This window comes from Apium graveolens, unplaced genomic scaffold (assembly GCF_009905375.1).
Source record: "Apium graveolens cultivar Ventura unplaced genomic scaffold, ASM990537v1 ctg4778, whole genome shotgun sequence".
NCBI classification, from domain to species: domain Eukaryota; kingdom Viridiplantae; phylum Streptophyta; class Magnoliopsida; order Apiales; family Apiaceae; genus Apium; species Apium graveolens.
In genome coordinates this window covers 22,646-38,946 of record NW_027418683.1, presented here as the reverse complement: position 1 = coordinate 38,946, position 16,301 = coordinate 22,646, and the positions used below count along the sequence as shown (strand labels likewise).

The window sequence follows — 16,301 nt, the reverse complement described above, 5'->3', positions numbered from 1 at the left end:
AGTTACTAGATTCATCCTCTCAACAGGGTGCGTCTATTGAAATTTGCCTGTCGGCCAAGGTATCCGATGTAGTGTCACCACCTTAAACATAAACAATTCTTGATGCACAAGGAAAGGTTACACACACAAAGGATGAGTTGACGGAAACAAGAGTTTCGACCATTTTACAGTCAGATTCGATCGTTCAAGGTTCTTTAATGGACCAATTGCCTTTACAGGTATTAGGAGAGGATACTGATCCAATAGCCATATGTCAGTGGTCAGTGTCTACCTCCCCAGGACTAATAAACCTGGATGTATCTGCGGATAGTGGATCTGACATAGGTGTAGATCGGTAACTTGTCGACAATGATTCAGATATTACCTAATGAGTCACAAGGAAATGTCTTCACAGACATTAGAAGGAAACTTTGATCTTTATGCTAAATTCTTTGGATCATTGTTTACCTTCCCAGAGTTCAAATCTGGAACCCTAAAAGGGAAACCAGCAACTTGTAGATTATGACTCAGATTCATCTGACGAGTCTAACAAGGATGGGGATTTGCGAACTCCCATTGCACCACCTGTGACCTCCTTAAGGATGGCTAAGGTGATTTTCCTTGCAGGTACAACTGGATTTTAGAGTTATGAGAGGAGTGATACACTTGTGAGAATGATTGTAAACACGAGTGGAGAGAAGAGTGAAACACTTATGAGGTACACGAAACAGAATCACACACTCACAGTGAGGAAGAAAGAGAAACACCATATCCCATTCCCTATCCCTAAACATGGTTCTTGATACTTCGGGTCTCGAATCTGTTTATGATTGGAACCTAACTCTTAGGTACCTAACATTTACATATTAGATTAGAATACTTCGGGACCTTTGGGAGCTCACAATTGGTAACACTTGGTGATCTCACATTTGGGAGGTATAAAGAGTTGGGAAGATTGGTGAACATGATGATCAACAGTGAAGTCATTCTTGCAGCATTTAAAGGGACATGGTTGATCAGACTCTGACTTGTTATTTCTTTTCCAACCAAGTAACATATTAGAACTCCTTCATATAACAGCATAAATTCCTTCTCCAAGGGGGAGATTAAAGCTTATATAATAGTTGGAGGATTCCTCAACTAAGGGGGAGAAATAGCAGGAAGGAAAGAAAAAGGTAAAGCACATGTACATCACACAACATCAGAAGAAGTGGATTACTTCATCACTATTCTTCATAAGAGGAGAAGCTGTTTTCCAAAAGGGGAGTACCATTCATTCTTATCTGCGGATCCTATTATACGGGAGAAGTGGTAGACGAAGGTGATCTCCTTTAAGTAGTTGATTCTCATAGGGGGAGAAGCAAGAGAGATATGCGCTTCTCAACATGAAATATGGTTGTACAAAATAAGCTGCTGATGATTACTTCAAGACTAAGAAGTATTATCTGGCAGAGATTTGAAGAATCAAGGAAATGAAGATGAAACTACTTGAAGATCAGTTCAGTGCTAGAGGAACAAGAATCTCTCATTTCAATTACTCAAGAAATCCGGAAATGCAGTATTTGATCCAGAAAACCAGTAGCATTATTTACAAGTCCTGGTACATTACTTTTTCTAGTTGTTAGTTGAGTTATCCTCTCTATTTAATTTGTTTGTTAAGTTTAACAATCAAATAGGGGGAGATTGTTGGTGAGACTACGTAGCTCTATGAACAGTTACGTGATAACTCAACACAATAACAACACTAGAACAAGACAGGTTAATAATACTATGTCTACACAAGAAATCAGGAAGAATGAAGACAAGCCAAATACAAAGAATCAGAAGATTAGAAGAAAGCCCGAGGTTTGTCTACAGGTCATTGAAAGAAGTTCATTAATATGTTCATGCCTCAGTGAAGAATAAAGGTTAAAGACTTTCAGGGTTTCAGAAATGATGAAGATTCAATGTATAAAGTGCTACTAGAAGATTTCAGTGTATTGACATTGATTGAAGATAGACAGTGTATGAAGTATAGGAATCTGAAGAATTGAAGACAGGGTATAGACAGAGGTTAAAGAAGACAGCTGCAGTCTTGAAGTCATACTCACCGACAGGAGTTCATTTATATGTTCAAGCGTCAATAAAGAACAGTGAATGAAGTATTCAAGATTGTAGTAGCAATGAAGACGTTGTCTAAAGTACCAGAAAGGATTCTAGTGAAAGTACATTTGTTTGTTGACAGTCAGTGTTAGAAATAATGGATATTCAACCAATCTGTATCAACTCAGAAATACAAGTTAAATTGAATTAGGTTCTCTCAATGCTAGTTATTTGTGAACCAGACCAGTGCACCAAACATTAGTATACAAGAAGGGATTTTAATTTAATTACAGAAGAAGGTGTTGATACATTGAAGAATGGTTTGACAAGAGCAAGAATATTCTAAGTCATATCAGTCTTCTACATGGTCGTCATAGAGCTATATACAAGGACAATCTATGGTCGCCACAGAACTAGTCGCCATAGAGAATTTCTCTAAGGCAACAAAGTGGTCACCATAGAGCCTGGTCGCCATAGAAACCCTAGTTGCCACAGTCTAAGTGACTCTGTCGCCACAGAGTTATCGCCACAGAGAAAGCACAAGGGAAACTCTGTCGCCACAGAGCTGTCGCCACAAAGAAGGCACATGGAAGCTGTCGCCACAGAGAAGGCACTGGGGATGCTGTCGCCACAGAGCTCAGTCGCCATAAAAGTGTTGTTCATTGATTTCAAATGCAGCAAATTTAAATGGAATGTGTGGACTAAAATATGCCATCTGTCCATTGAATTTGAAAGTCTATACAGAGAAGCAGAATATATAACAATCAACACAGATATTATTAAAAGGTTCTGTTCATCTTCTCTCTCACGAGAGCTGATGAAAACAATAAACAAAATATTTTATCCGCTAAAGATTCGAAACACTAACCGAGCACTAAATATTTTATCCGCTAAAGATTCGAAAGAATTTTTAATTTAGTGATTATCGTATTCAACCCCCCCTTCTACGATAATTCGGGACCTAACAATCATAAGACGAGTCCAAGTGAAGTTGGGATCAATTGAGATAAGGCAAGTAATTCTGAACCTTTCTCGAGATATATTGCAAATATTTCTAAATTCTCTTGTGACATGTTGTAATAATCAAAATAGCTTTGTTTTATATTGTGAGTACTTTGAATCATACAACCATGAACCCAGATCACATCATTTGATCTTTGAGCCGTAAGCCTTATTCTTTGTAAACCATCCCTTATTGATTTCCAGATATTAAACCACACAAATATGATACTACTCCATAAATATATAGCCACCATACACCAAACAGTGGAACAAAATTGCTTGAACATACAAAACTTTTATACCACAACCATACTTTGTAACATCAAAGAACTAAATCTTGAAAAAAAAAATCATTGGTCATCTAATGCTTGATTCTCCTATAGGCTGAAGGCCATTTCATATATACACCTTGATATACCCTTGTGACACTCATGAATTGCATTATGCTTTTATTCAAATATTTATCACTATTGATTATGATCTTATTTTATTGAATTATATTGTTCATCATACTGAATTGCTTTAGAATTGGATAGTTTCTTTATGTGGACCAGATTCGTGGTCAGACCAGATTCGTGATCAGATCAGATTCGTGGTCGAGTTAGGCCAATTTGTGCCTTGGATCCAGTTTATAGAGCAGAGCTGTGTGCCTTGCTCGAGGTTAGTGCGTGACTGATCAACAGCCTAACCTTGGTTTCAAAATTTAAAAATCAATATCCAATTCTAATGATTATTTAACAAGAAACTTGATTCTTCTGAATCATTTCTATTTGAACATTGTTTAACCTCAGTTATCGTTATTATGACTTGCTGAGCTAGTTACTCACTCTTGCGAATCTTTTTATGTATTCTACAGTTAAAAATGATATGGTTGATAGCGAGGTTCCTCAGTCTAGAGTACGAGTTAGGATTCTAGATTGAGTTGGATCGAACTAGCAGGAGCTTATATTGGTAGTGAGATAATAAGATTGTAAGAATAATTTAATTATCATTTATAAGTTAAATTAGTTGGGATTTGGTACGTTGTAATAAAAGTTAAGATTGTGGCTTGTTTTCATACTTTAACCTGTTGCGATTCGTGGTTATGTAAAGCAGGGTCATTGCAAATAATATTTCTTATGCAGGTTTATATATTGTGTATGTGTTGTGGACCCCAAACTTCTGACCCGGGTTTGGAGGGTTCCACAATTCTTATCAACCCATGTGTTATGTTATACTCGGGATTTGACCGCTGTCAAGTCACTATCACCAGCTATTTAAGTTTTCTTATCCGTTGATAGCTATTGGTTTAACCGTTGATGGATAATGCAGTTTGACGTTGATGTTGTAGCTTCACTTAATAGTTTATAACTTACTTCACTTAATTAGAATGAGATGTCATCATATATTTATAATTAGCCGCCCTATTTTAGATTATCTATCGAGTGAACAAGACCTCTGAACGAATAACAACATCATTATCTATCACAAGAATCTCATAGAAAATATTACCAAAATATCATCAGTTGATGAGCTTCTCCTTTAATGACTATCCCATAGGATGATTAATTGTTAAACACTATAATTTGACTTAACATAATTATGTTATGTGTTTTGTTTATCATCAAAATTCAAGTCTGATTTATAACATACTCACTCTGTCCCATTGATTAGTATACATTAGGGAAGTGACACGGATGTTAAGAAAAAGTGTTATTTAATGAAGAAAAGTAAGGAAAGTGAATAAAATGGTGGAGCCGATTAATATTTAATATGTAAAGTGAGTATAGTGGAAGAAAGTAATGGATGTAAGTGGGTGTAATTGTATTTTATAGTATAAAAATGTACTATTTTTGGAACGTATACAATTGAGAGGGACGTCCCAAAAAGAAAACTGTATATAATTGAACGGGATAGAGGGAGTAGATAAATAAAGAGACTTATATTATTAGGTGATTGTTATTTTTTGAGGAATAAAATTGTATGGACAAGTCGGGATTAAACCATTTAATCAGTGTTCTAAAAAGCGGGAATCAAAATTGTTCGGTGGAGGGACCTTTCAGTGATTAATCTGATAATCGGTGATTAATCAGATTGATTAATCGGAGCATTAATCGGAAGAAAATTATTTAATAAATAATAAAAAATATTTCTATTTAAATGTCATTAACCTTCCATTAGATTTACAAAAATAAAACCACATATCATTAATTCAGTATTGATGTTTTAATACTCAGATTTATAAAAAAACTACTATCACGAGTCCATAATTGATATTAAAGTAATTTTTACTAATTAATTACTACTGACTACTCACTAATATTACTTGATAATTAGAAATTACTACGTACAAATTCAATTCTTAAGATTTTAAATTACTACCTACTTTTTGTTTTTGCTAAATAAATTACTATCTACTTGATATTTAAGTGATAATTATTGAATCTATCGAGCAAGTAAGTTGAGTATTGAGATTCGAGAATAATTGATTAGGGATTTGTATAGAGGATTTAGGGATATAAGAATATACGATTGTTTATGTGTGTAAAAGAGTTAATATGTTAATATATCTATAATATATTATAATAGACGAAATATTAAAAGTTTGGCAGTCGGTCGGTACTTGCTGAAATTACTTAATTATCCTTACTTAATTACTCTAACTCTAATTATTGGGTATATCAATTCTAATTCTAATTGATATTGAAGTCAATTTCTTCTATTACTTTATCAATTTAAATTCTATTTTATATCGAACTCTATATCACTATAATTTATATTAAATTCAACTTAATGTAACTCGGGTTAAGATAAAATAATAATACTATCTATCCTCCTAAAAAATTATACTTATGAACTTGGATAAATAAAATAATATATTTTATTTATCCAGGATAAAAAATTACATTATACAATTGACTTATTTATCCAGGATAAAAAATACATTATACAATTGATTCATATTAGCACAAAACTAAAATAAAAATACAATTCGACCAACAAAAAAACATATATACTAATTATTCAGTCTAAAACAAAATTATGCTAAAATAATATTTTTTAAAGGTTACAACCTAATGGAGACATTATATTTTACCCCAATAAAATAACAATTTTATTATAATAATATTTCCCCCTTACCAATGTTATCACTTTAAATAAGTTTAAATGTTCTAAAAAGTTATGAACATATACGTTTACTTATATAATTATCATGAAGTTTTATCATTTAAAATTTTAAAAGAACCAAATTAAAAATTGAATTCAAGTATTTGTTTTTAAAATTATTTAATACTAAAAAAATCTATGCAGTCCGTACATCGCACGAGTTTTAAACTAGTTTTATTAAATAAATAAATCAAGTATAAACTCTATCAATTCTTATCCAACTTAATATCTAATTGCACACAACTTCTTTCCTACATGATTTCGTTTTCGTTTGGTCGGTTTGGGTAACACCTTCCTAAAAAGTATGCCAACACCTTCCAAAATAAAGTTTAAACAAATATAATTTTATTAAAAAAATAAATCAAGTATCTAATATAACTACAAACTCTATGAATTCTTTTCCAACTTAATATCTAATTGCACTCGACTTCTTTTCTACCTCTTTTGTAAAAAACCAAACACATTCAAAATTAATTTTAGTAATTCAAATTATAATATAATAATATAATTAAGAAAAAATATTTAAAAAAATTAAAAAAATAATAATCTATCTATCTATATTACACTATTATAAGCAACACATGATTTTATTTGGTTAATTGGTTAACACTTTCCAAAAAACAGGCTAACACTTATTATTTTTCATTAAAAAAATACGCGTACGCTGACTCAATGTATGTCACTCCCTCTCAACAAAAACATTTTCCGTTCATCATGCGGACTAAAAATATATATAATTAATTTAAAAAATGTCATATAGACAAGTTATATATCCATTAGTCATGCTAAATTTCTCACAGAGCACACTTGCACATAGTTGTCACAAGACTCGATACTAAAAATCACTTCATTGGCCCATTTATATCAAAAAATATTTGGATCGTACCATTATAAATAAATTTGAAAAAAATAAGACTAAAAAATTTACATTAAAATTAATATTATAAATTTCAAAAACTTATTTATTTTATTTCATAATTTACCTTTTATAATAAAAAGTAAATCTAATAATAATATGATAATATGTATTAAAATTAAATCATACATCACATAGGTTATATGATATTTCAAGCGTAATATGCTATTTTAATAGTAATAGGTAAGATTGGTTTTTTGGTTAGTAACTTACTAAAAAATATTTAACACGACTCTCAAAAACATTATTAATATTAAAAGTAAAGAAATATGTATCTTTGACTCTTCTAAAATTAATTCAAATTATAATTTCTCCGAATTGGAGACCAAATAATCTCATAATCAATTAATTCTTAATAGTTAATATACATGAGATGAATACAAATACTATATTTAAAAATTAAATTAAAAATACATGAAATTGAAAAATATACAAAACATGCATTCTCTTACGTTCTTATATAGGCCAACATGAAATAGGATTTCTTATGTTGAAACGGAATTCTTTATGTTTAAGAAACACCGATAACTAAAAAAATGGAAGTTTATGAAATAAAAGAAAAATTGAATTTAAAATTTGTACACTAAAATTTTAGTTATAATATAAAAAATTTATGGTGCAAGTATTAAAATATAAGTAATCATGTCATATTTTTAATATCTTTCGATTTTAATAATTTAGTATTGATAGGTGATGGTATTATTAAATTTTAAAATAAATATATTTGATTCCTTATATTCAATATGAACAATATTTTAAATCTTAATATTTTAAATATCCAAATTTGAATCCGTCGTAAGTATAATATAAAAAATATATGTATCATTAATTTCAATAATACATAGTTATTATATTTTATTTAATTATCTTTAATATTTTTCTTATTTTTATAAAAAATATTATATAAATAATAATATTATGTTATAATTAGCGCGTGCATCGTAAAAGTTTATAAGAGCATCTCGAACGCTCCAACGGGAAGACCTGTTAGGTATAATTTTAGATAACGAAAAACAAGCACGCCACATTTGTTGATTGTTCATCCATCATCTATAATACTCCACGTCATCTCCTGATGTATATATCATCATCAAAATGATGTATATATCTTCATAATTATTATATGTATAGATGTATAAATGTATTTTTATTTATAAAAAAATGTTATGTAATATTAAGTGTGAAAAATAATTTATTGTTAACTAAATTTATAAAAATTCTAATATATTAATATATGTTATAGTCATATATTTTATTTTATATATATGTAAGTAATGTTCATAATAATTACTCATTTTTTTTTATAATGTTTACTTTAAAATATTGATATAATTATAAAAAAATTATAATATTATAATAAATATCTTTTTATTAAATATATTATTTTATTTCCACTAATATAAAATATAATTAATTAAACTCCTTTTCAAAAAAAAGAAATAATTAAACTTTTTTATTTATATATTTAAAATTAACAAAAAGAATAATATTATAAATATAGCTAATTGTAATAGGTAATGCCACCAGAGTAAAAATGCTTACAGGTATCATATTTTAGCTTAACAGTTTTACATGTTACCTTGGAGATGCTCTAACCAGTTATTATTAATAATGGATTATAAAATAAGAATGACAATGTTGCCCACCAATGAAGTTTGGCGGATAACACATTCCCCCAATCGAAACGTATAGTTTTACATTTGTATCTCCCCAGGTCTTGACGCGCTTACATTTTTGGCCTTTAAATACATCCTCACCCCCTCTCCTCTTTTCTTCACCTATACTTGCACACTGTCTCTCTCTGTACCCCTCCTCCTCTTTAATCCATGGCTGGGCCAGCTCCAACACCCCTTTTGAAAGATGAGCTAGATATAGTGATTCCCACCATTCGAAGCCTTGATTTTCTTGAAATGTGGAGACCCTTTTTTGAACAATATCATTTGATTATTGTTCAAGATGGTGATCCTTCAAAGACTATTAAAGTCCCCCAAGGCTTTGATTATGAGTTGTATAATCGAAATGATATTAATAGGATTTTGGGTCCTAAAGCTTCTTGTATCTCTTTCAAAGACTCTGCTTGTAGGTGTTTTGGATACATGGTCTCTAAGAAGAAGTATATCTATACCATTGATGATGATTGCTTTGTAAGTATATATAATATTCTTTTGACTACCCCCCCCCCCTTTTCGTCTTTTGTTTTGGATCTGCTTTTTGATTTGTGTGATGTTTTTAGGGTTTTTGGGTTTATGATTTGGGTTGTTTGAAATTTCAAAAACATTGATTCTTGATTAAGTTTTTACTTAAATTGTATTTCACATATGTGTTTTAAGTTTTATGTTTTTGGATCTGCTATTTTCTAATTTTAAGATCTAATTCTTAGAACTGTTAGTTACATTTGTAGATCTGCATCTGTTGTGTATATTATCTTAAGTGATCTGTCTGATACAGTAGTTTGATGGTGCACACTGCCATTGGAAATGTGAATTGTTGTCTGGTTAGAAAATTAAATTATGTATGTTACTTCTCACATTAAGCGTTTTGGGTTTCTTTTATTAATTGTGGTTGTTTCATTTGTGAATTTTATCTATAGGTTGCCAAAGATCCTTCGGGAAAAGAAATCAATGCACTTGAGCAGCACATCAACAACCTGTTAAGCCCAGCTACCCCATTTTTCTTCAACACCCTCTATGATCCTTACAGGGAAGGTGCTGACTTTGTCCGTGGTTACCCATTCAGTCTTCGGGAGGGTGCCCCAACTGCAGTGTCCCATGGCCTTTGGCTTAACATACCAGATTATGATGCACCTACTCAGCTTGTTAAGCCCCGTGAGAGAAACACTAGGTACGTGACATATTGTATTTTACTTGTCATTTAACTACTCACTTGTTTCTGTTGTTGGACTTTAAATTCAATTCTTTATTTTACAGGTATGTTGATGCAGTGATGACCATTCCAAAGGGAACTCTCTTCCCCATGTGTGGTATGAACTTGGGATTTGATCGTGAACTGATTGGCCCTGCAATGTACTTTGGCCTAATGGGTGATGGTCAGCCAATTGGGCGTTATGATGATATGTGGGCTGGATGGTGCATCAAGGTATTGACCGATCCCTTTCTAAGCTCAAGTCGTAATAGGTTGTTCTAGGTGAACTTAGTGATTTTGCACTTGCATTTTGAATGAGACTATATATTATTAAAAAACAAATCATTTGATGTAATGGTAGCCTTTTGCAATTTCAAGTTTCTGGTGATGTCGTTCTAAAACTTGTTAAAATTTGATAAGAATCAATATATGAGAGCTAAAAGGACTTCTAAATAAAGCTTAGTCAAATTGTGTTTTTTATATTTTGTCAATTGTCCAGATCAGGCCAGATATTGTCACCATTATTCACATTTGACATTTTTAGGTGATCTGCGATCACATGGGGTGGGGAGTCAAGACCGGCCTGCCATACATCTGGCACAGTAAAGCAAGCAACCCATTTGTAAACTTGAAGAAAGAATACAAAGGTATCTACTGGCAAGAAGAACTGATCCCCTTTTTCCAGGCTGTTAAGCTTCCTAAGGAGTGCACAACTGTCCAGCAATGCTACCTGGAGCTCTCCAAAGAAGTGAAGGCAAAGCTTGGAAAGGTGGACGATTACTTCATCAAGCTTGCCGATGCCATGGTTACATGGATTGAAGCTTGGGATGAATTGAACCCATCGGGTGCTGCAGCAGCAGCGGCCAAGGTCTCTAATGGCCCCAAGAAATAGAAAACTAACAGCATTGTGATGTGATATTTTGGGGGGAAATGAAGAGAGACAAGCATATCCATCCTAATAGTAATTCTTTTGCTTTGAGGGTTAGGATCTAAATATTGACTTTGCAGTGTTGAGGAATTGTTAGTTATTATTGTCTTTATTTGGATTACTTCTATATTTTGCATTTTTAAGTTCCACACTGAAGCATTATATGTTTAATGTTTAGTCTCTGTCTTGTGGGAATAAATTATCAACAATGTGATGGAACAAGAATTATACTTTACTTGCTGTAAGAATCCTTTTTTCTTTCTTACAATTTTATGTCTTCCATCTGTTCCAACTTCCAACTAAACCTTCTGCAGAATAGGACATAGAATTGCGTTTAGTTGTCTGTATGTGCTTAGGAGCTTCTCGCAAAGGAATCAAACTCTAAATTCGTTCTTTAACTAAGAATGAGTCATAATTTTGTAAACATTAATTGATGTTGATAATATCTAGACCTCTTGTCCAAACAACAGACACCAAATTCGTTCTTAATTAAGAATGAGTCTTAATTTTCTAAACATTAATTGATGTTAATAATATCTAGACCTCTTGTCCAAACGACATACATACATCAATTTTTTTTGGATATTACGGTTTCACTTCTGCGACTTATAAAAATTCAACTTTTGCTTGGCCAGAATTGAAAATTTGGTAAAAATGGTGCTGGATTTACTTCTCATTTCTTATTTTGAAGAAATGTATAACCCTGCATAATAACAATAATAACAATAATACTAATAATAACAATAATAACAATATGAATAATAATGAGAATAATAATGAGAACAATAACGACAACAACAAGAATAATAGTAGTAGTAGTAATAATAATAATAATAATAATAATAACCATAGGGAGAGTGCGAGAGAGGGAGTTGGGGGCCATCGCTGCCATTGTTTGCGGGTGGTGTAAGGAGGTGCTAGGGGTTATGGTAATTTCTTTCTTTTTACTTTCTATGGCGGTTATGCGATTTCATTGTCCGTTTGTAGATGGGTGTCTTGATGGTAATGGGAATGGGCTTACAAACACTTCTTTAATCACACACATTTGTGATCGTCATCGTAGTATTGATGCGCAGTCTGTTACAAAACACTCTCTTTCCACTAATTTTAATATTTTCTAAGAGACAGAGCTTACCTTTAAATGTATGGGGATTTGGTTGTGTGGAGTTTGTTTCAAGACGCATACTCTACGTGCTAAGTGTTGTCGTGATAGGGGTTCTGATTTTGTGTCGCCTCCTAATAGTGGTGATGGTGTTAGATTTATTCCTTATAATTTTACCAAGCCGCGGGCTTCATTTGAGCAGCCTAGTGAGGTTGTTGACTCTGTGCTGGATCAATATGTAGTTTTAATGTGCCTCTCCTTGACAGTTTGTTTGCTAGGGGCTTACGTTCTGCGAAATCCATCCCTCCCAAGTGTCGTTTAGGGTTTTCTTGGGCTTTAAAAGGAGCTCTCGATAAGGTCATTAGCAAGCCTGATGACATCTCTGAAGGGTTTCGAGCATATAAACGCAACGGAAACGATGTAAAATTAAATTAAAACTAGAATAAAACTAAAATCCTACGTAGGATCCATGCAAAAATAGATATTTAATTCATAGTAAGAATCTTTACCTTAAAGAAGTTTTAAAAGTTCATTAATGGAGGATTAATGGAGTTCCAAACCTTGTTAAATCACCACGTATCCCGCTCTCGCGATCTTCGCTCTACGGTATCCACATAAACGCTTTTCTTGAAGAATTGATGTGTACTAGCACCCGAGAACTCCACCTCTGCCTCCCTTCCTCTTTTGCGTTGAACGACCAGGGTTTTGTAAACTATGTATCCATTTGTATAAATCAGTCCTCAAGAAGTTTATATACAGAGAAGAATGAGTTTTCTAAATATAATCTAATTATAATTTATACTAATCCGAAATCCCAATTTATAATTTAATTAAGTCATGCTTAATTAATTAATAACTTATTTCAGAATAAGTTTAAGTAATTTCTCTATTTTATTTATTTAATTAATTAAGTCATACTTAATTAATATCATAATTAAAACAAATTACATATTTAATTTGAATTCATAATTTAAATTATTTCCCCTTCAAGTGTTCTTTGCGTGTGACCCTGTAGGTTATTATTACGTTGTCAATAATTTTAATATCTCATATTAAAATTATAAACAATGAGCGGCATCTAGTAATACATCATTGCTACCCAAGTAATAATAATTAAATCAGTGATTCGATTAAACCTTTCGTGATAATGTAAAATGTAATACAATCCCTTTAATCAAATATTATAAATTAAACTAGAGGCATGTAATGTGTCATCCTCATCATAGTTTAATCCAAGTTTCCTTGATCAATGAGTAAACTATCATATCAAATCAACATTTGAGCGTGACCACACATTTCATAGTCTAGCTCACACAAGAGGCCAATAATATCACTATTAAAATAGAAGGGTTAAATCTCATCTAGAACATTCATATTTCTCATACGATTCATAATATACCTAATGTCCACTTTTATCATTACCCGGTCAAGGATAACTTTTTATGAAATCAAAGTATATTAATTCTCGAATAGAAATATAATGACTTCAGGTCTAAGGACCATTACATCATTATCACTGTGAGAATAACTTATGACACTATAAACATGTAGTATCTCACAACGGGTCAATTCAGCACCATGTATGTAATACATGTGCCTGTATTTTGACTTTAGTATCACCATACCTATGATCAATAAGATGTGATCATCAGTCAAAAAACACACTAGTCTTAATGTATTATTATTGTCCCCTATAATAATACTCGACTAGGGACCTTTAGGAATATTCATACTATTCTCATAATCTCATTTCTAAGTCATGTACTTAGAGATATAGAATTTCATATCATATTCCAAGGACATTTATTAATCTAACATTTATATCGCAGTAAATTAAGAATTAATAAATTATAAAAGGAATAATCGATAGAACATAAATATTAATAATCCAAATGTCTTAAACTAAAACATCATATTGTTGTCTCTAGGGCACAAACACTACCAATCTCCCACTTGCATTAGAGCCAATCACCCATGTATCTAATACTTATAGAACTAGTATGACCATCGTGCTTCTGCTGCGACAAAACCTTAGTCATTGGGTCTGCAACATTATCATTACTATGCACTTTACATATATGTCTCCTTTATCATTAATCTCATTATAAGGTGATATCGCCCAAGGACATGCCTAAACAGTCTTCTTGGCTGTTTCGAAAACATCAATATATTAAACTTCCATTATAGAATCATCAATGTTCTTGTTGTGAACTATTCCAGCTAACATCACTTATATTTAGACAAAACAAAAAACAGACATAAACACATGATCATCCTTGTCTGTCCGAAAATTAGGTTCAGAAACTAGCATCAGTATAACCCTTTACAACTAGTTCCCTATCTTCTCCATACACCAAAAATAAATCTTTAGTCTTCTTTAAGTACTTAAGAATATTCTTGAAAACTATCCAACGACCCTCACCTGGATTAGACTAGTATATGTTCGTCATGTTCAAAGCATACGAAATCAGGATAAATACATATCATTGTACACATTATAGATCCAATTGCTGAAGCATATGGAACTTTCTCAAACGACCCTTATCATCTAATGATTTAGGGGAAATTATCTTTTGAGATCACTATCCTATTAGACATTGAAACCTATCCTTTCTTTGTCTCCTACATCCTAAAATGATGCAATACTTTATCAATGTATGTATTCCGACTAGGTTGATTAATTTCTTCAACCTATCTCTATAAATCTTGATCCCTAATATATAGGTAGCATCGCCTAAGTCTTTCATCGAGAAACTATTTCTCAACCAAGTTTTAACAGCATGTAGAGAAGGTATATCATTTCGTATTTGTTATATGTCATCTACATATAATACTAGGAATATCATATGGATCCCACTAACCTTCTTGTAAACACATGGTTCATCTTTGTTTTGAAAAAACCTAACTCTTTGACCGTTTCATCAAAACGAATATTCCATTTCCTTGAGGCTTGCTTCAATCTATAAATAGATAGAAGCAACTTACAGACCACATTAGCAAACTTTGGATCGACAAAAACCCCAGGCTGTATCATATATACATCCTCCTCAAGGATCCCATATAAGAAAGTGGTTTTGACATCCATTTGCCAAATTATAGTCAAAGTAAGCAACTATTGCTAGCAAAATCCTGATGGACTTGACCATAACAACTGGCGAAAAAGTCTCATTATAGTCTATACCATGAATTTGTTTGAAACCTTTTTCCACTAGTCGCACCTAATAGGTCTATACTTTACCATCCATGTCAGTTTTCTTCTTGAAAACCCACTTGCACCCTATAAGTTTTTACCCTTCGAGTGGATCAACTAAAGTTAATACTTTATTTTGACACATGGATTCCATCTCAGATTTCATGGCCTCCAGCCATCTCTCGGAGTCTGGACTGTTCATAACATCTTGGTAGGTGCGAGGCTCATCATTATCCATAAGCATCACATCACCATCTTGAGTCAAGAGAAATCCATAATTTTTCCGGGGCTCATGTTGAATCCTACTAGAGCTACGAACAACCTGTGTTTCGTGAACAAGATTACTTTCAATATTTTGATGTACATTCTGATCTTCTTCCAACTCTGGTTCAATTTTATCATGTGGTTCTCGATCTTTATCGAGATATATTATCCTCCCACTGGTTTTCTTAGAAAGTAGTTCTCCCTCAAGGAATACAGCAGTCCAAGCAACAAATACTTTATTCTCGGAAGAATTATAAAAACTATACCCTTTAGTCTCACTTGGGTATCCCACAAAATAACATTCATCTAATTTTGGTCCAAGCTTATCAGAGACTAAACGTTTCACAAACGCTTCACGTCCCCAAATTCATAAATGACATGCTATGACGTTTCTCAGTCCATATTGTGACGGCCTCAACCCTGGGGTCAGGAGTTGACGTCACGAACAACAACAAACCACAATATAATATAACCAAACTCATAGCATTACATAAACACGACCCCCTTACCAAGATCTTTTCCAGGCTTAAGTATGATTTAGGCTACTCAACTATTACAACACCAAATTATATAAATAAGTCTGACACAACTATCTTATTACAACAATTCAACAGACCTACAACAGGTCTGACATAACTACCTCATAAGAACCTGATAGAGGAGGAGCTTGAACTCTGCCATGGCTATGACAGATAGGTTTCCTAGGCATCTGCGATATATATATATATATATATATATATAACATTTTGCAAGGGTGAGAAATCAATTGCTCAGCAATACCAATACAGTAGAACCTCGATAAATGAATGTTCGATAAATGAATAACCTC

At 32.3% G+C, this 16,301-nt stretch overlaps 1 protein-coding gene across 1 annotated transcript; it reads left to right on the top strand.

The window, feature by feature from the left end:
* Positions 1-8,804: 8,804 nt before the first annotated feature.
* LOC141702201 (putative UDP-arabinopyranose mutase 2) lies at positions 8,805-11,151 on the top strand. The gene is made up of 4 exons (XM_074505896.1): positions 8,805-9,270; positions 9,717-9,967; positions 10,054-10,222; positions 10,533-11,151. Exons 1-4 carry the CDS (start codon positions 8,953-8,955, stop codon positions 10,878-10,880), a joined length of 1,086 nt encoding a protein of 361 aa, XP_074361997.1. The 5' UTR covers positions 8,805-8,952; the 3' UTR covers positions 10,881-11,151.
* The last annotated feature ends 5,150 nt before the right edge of the window (positions 11,152-16,301 follow it).

What these genes read in the sequence shown, in the direction of transcription:
- LOC141702201 (XM_074505896.1), top strand. Translation starts at nt 8,953, where the DNA reads ATGGCTGGGCCAGCTCCAACACCCCTTTTGAAAGATGAGCTAGATATA. An exon ending in CCCCGTGAGAGAAACACTAG is followed by an intron (nt 9,968 to 10,053) that starts GTACGTGACATA and finishes TTTATTTTACAG; the next exon opens with GTATGTTGATGCAGTGATGA. An exon ending in GGGCTGGATGGTGCATCAAG is followed by an intron (nt 10,223 to 10,532) that starts GTATTGACCGAT and finishes TGACATTTTTAG; the next exon opens with GTGATCTGCGATCACATGGG.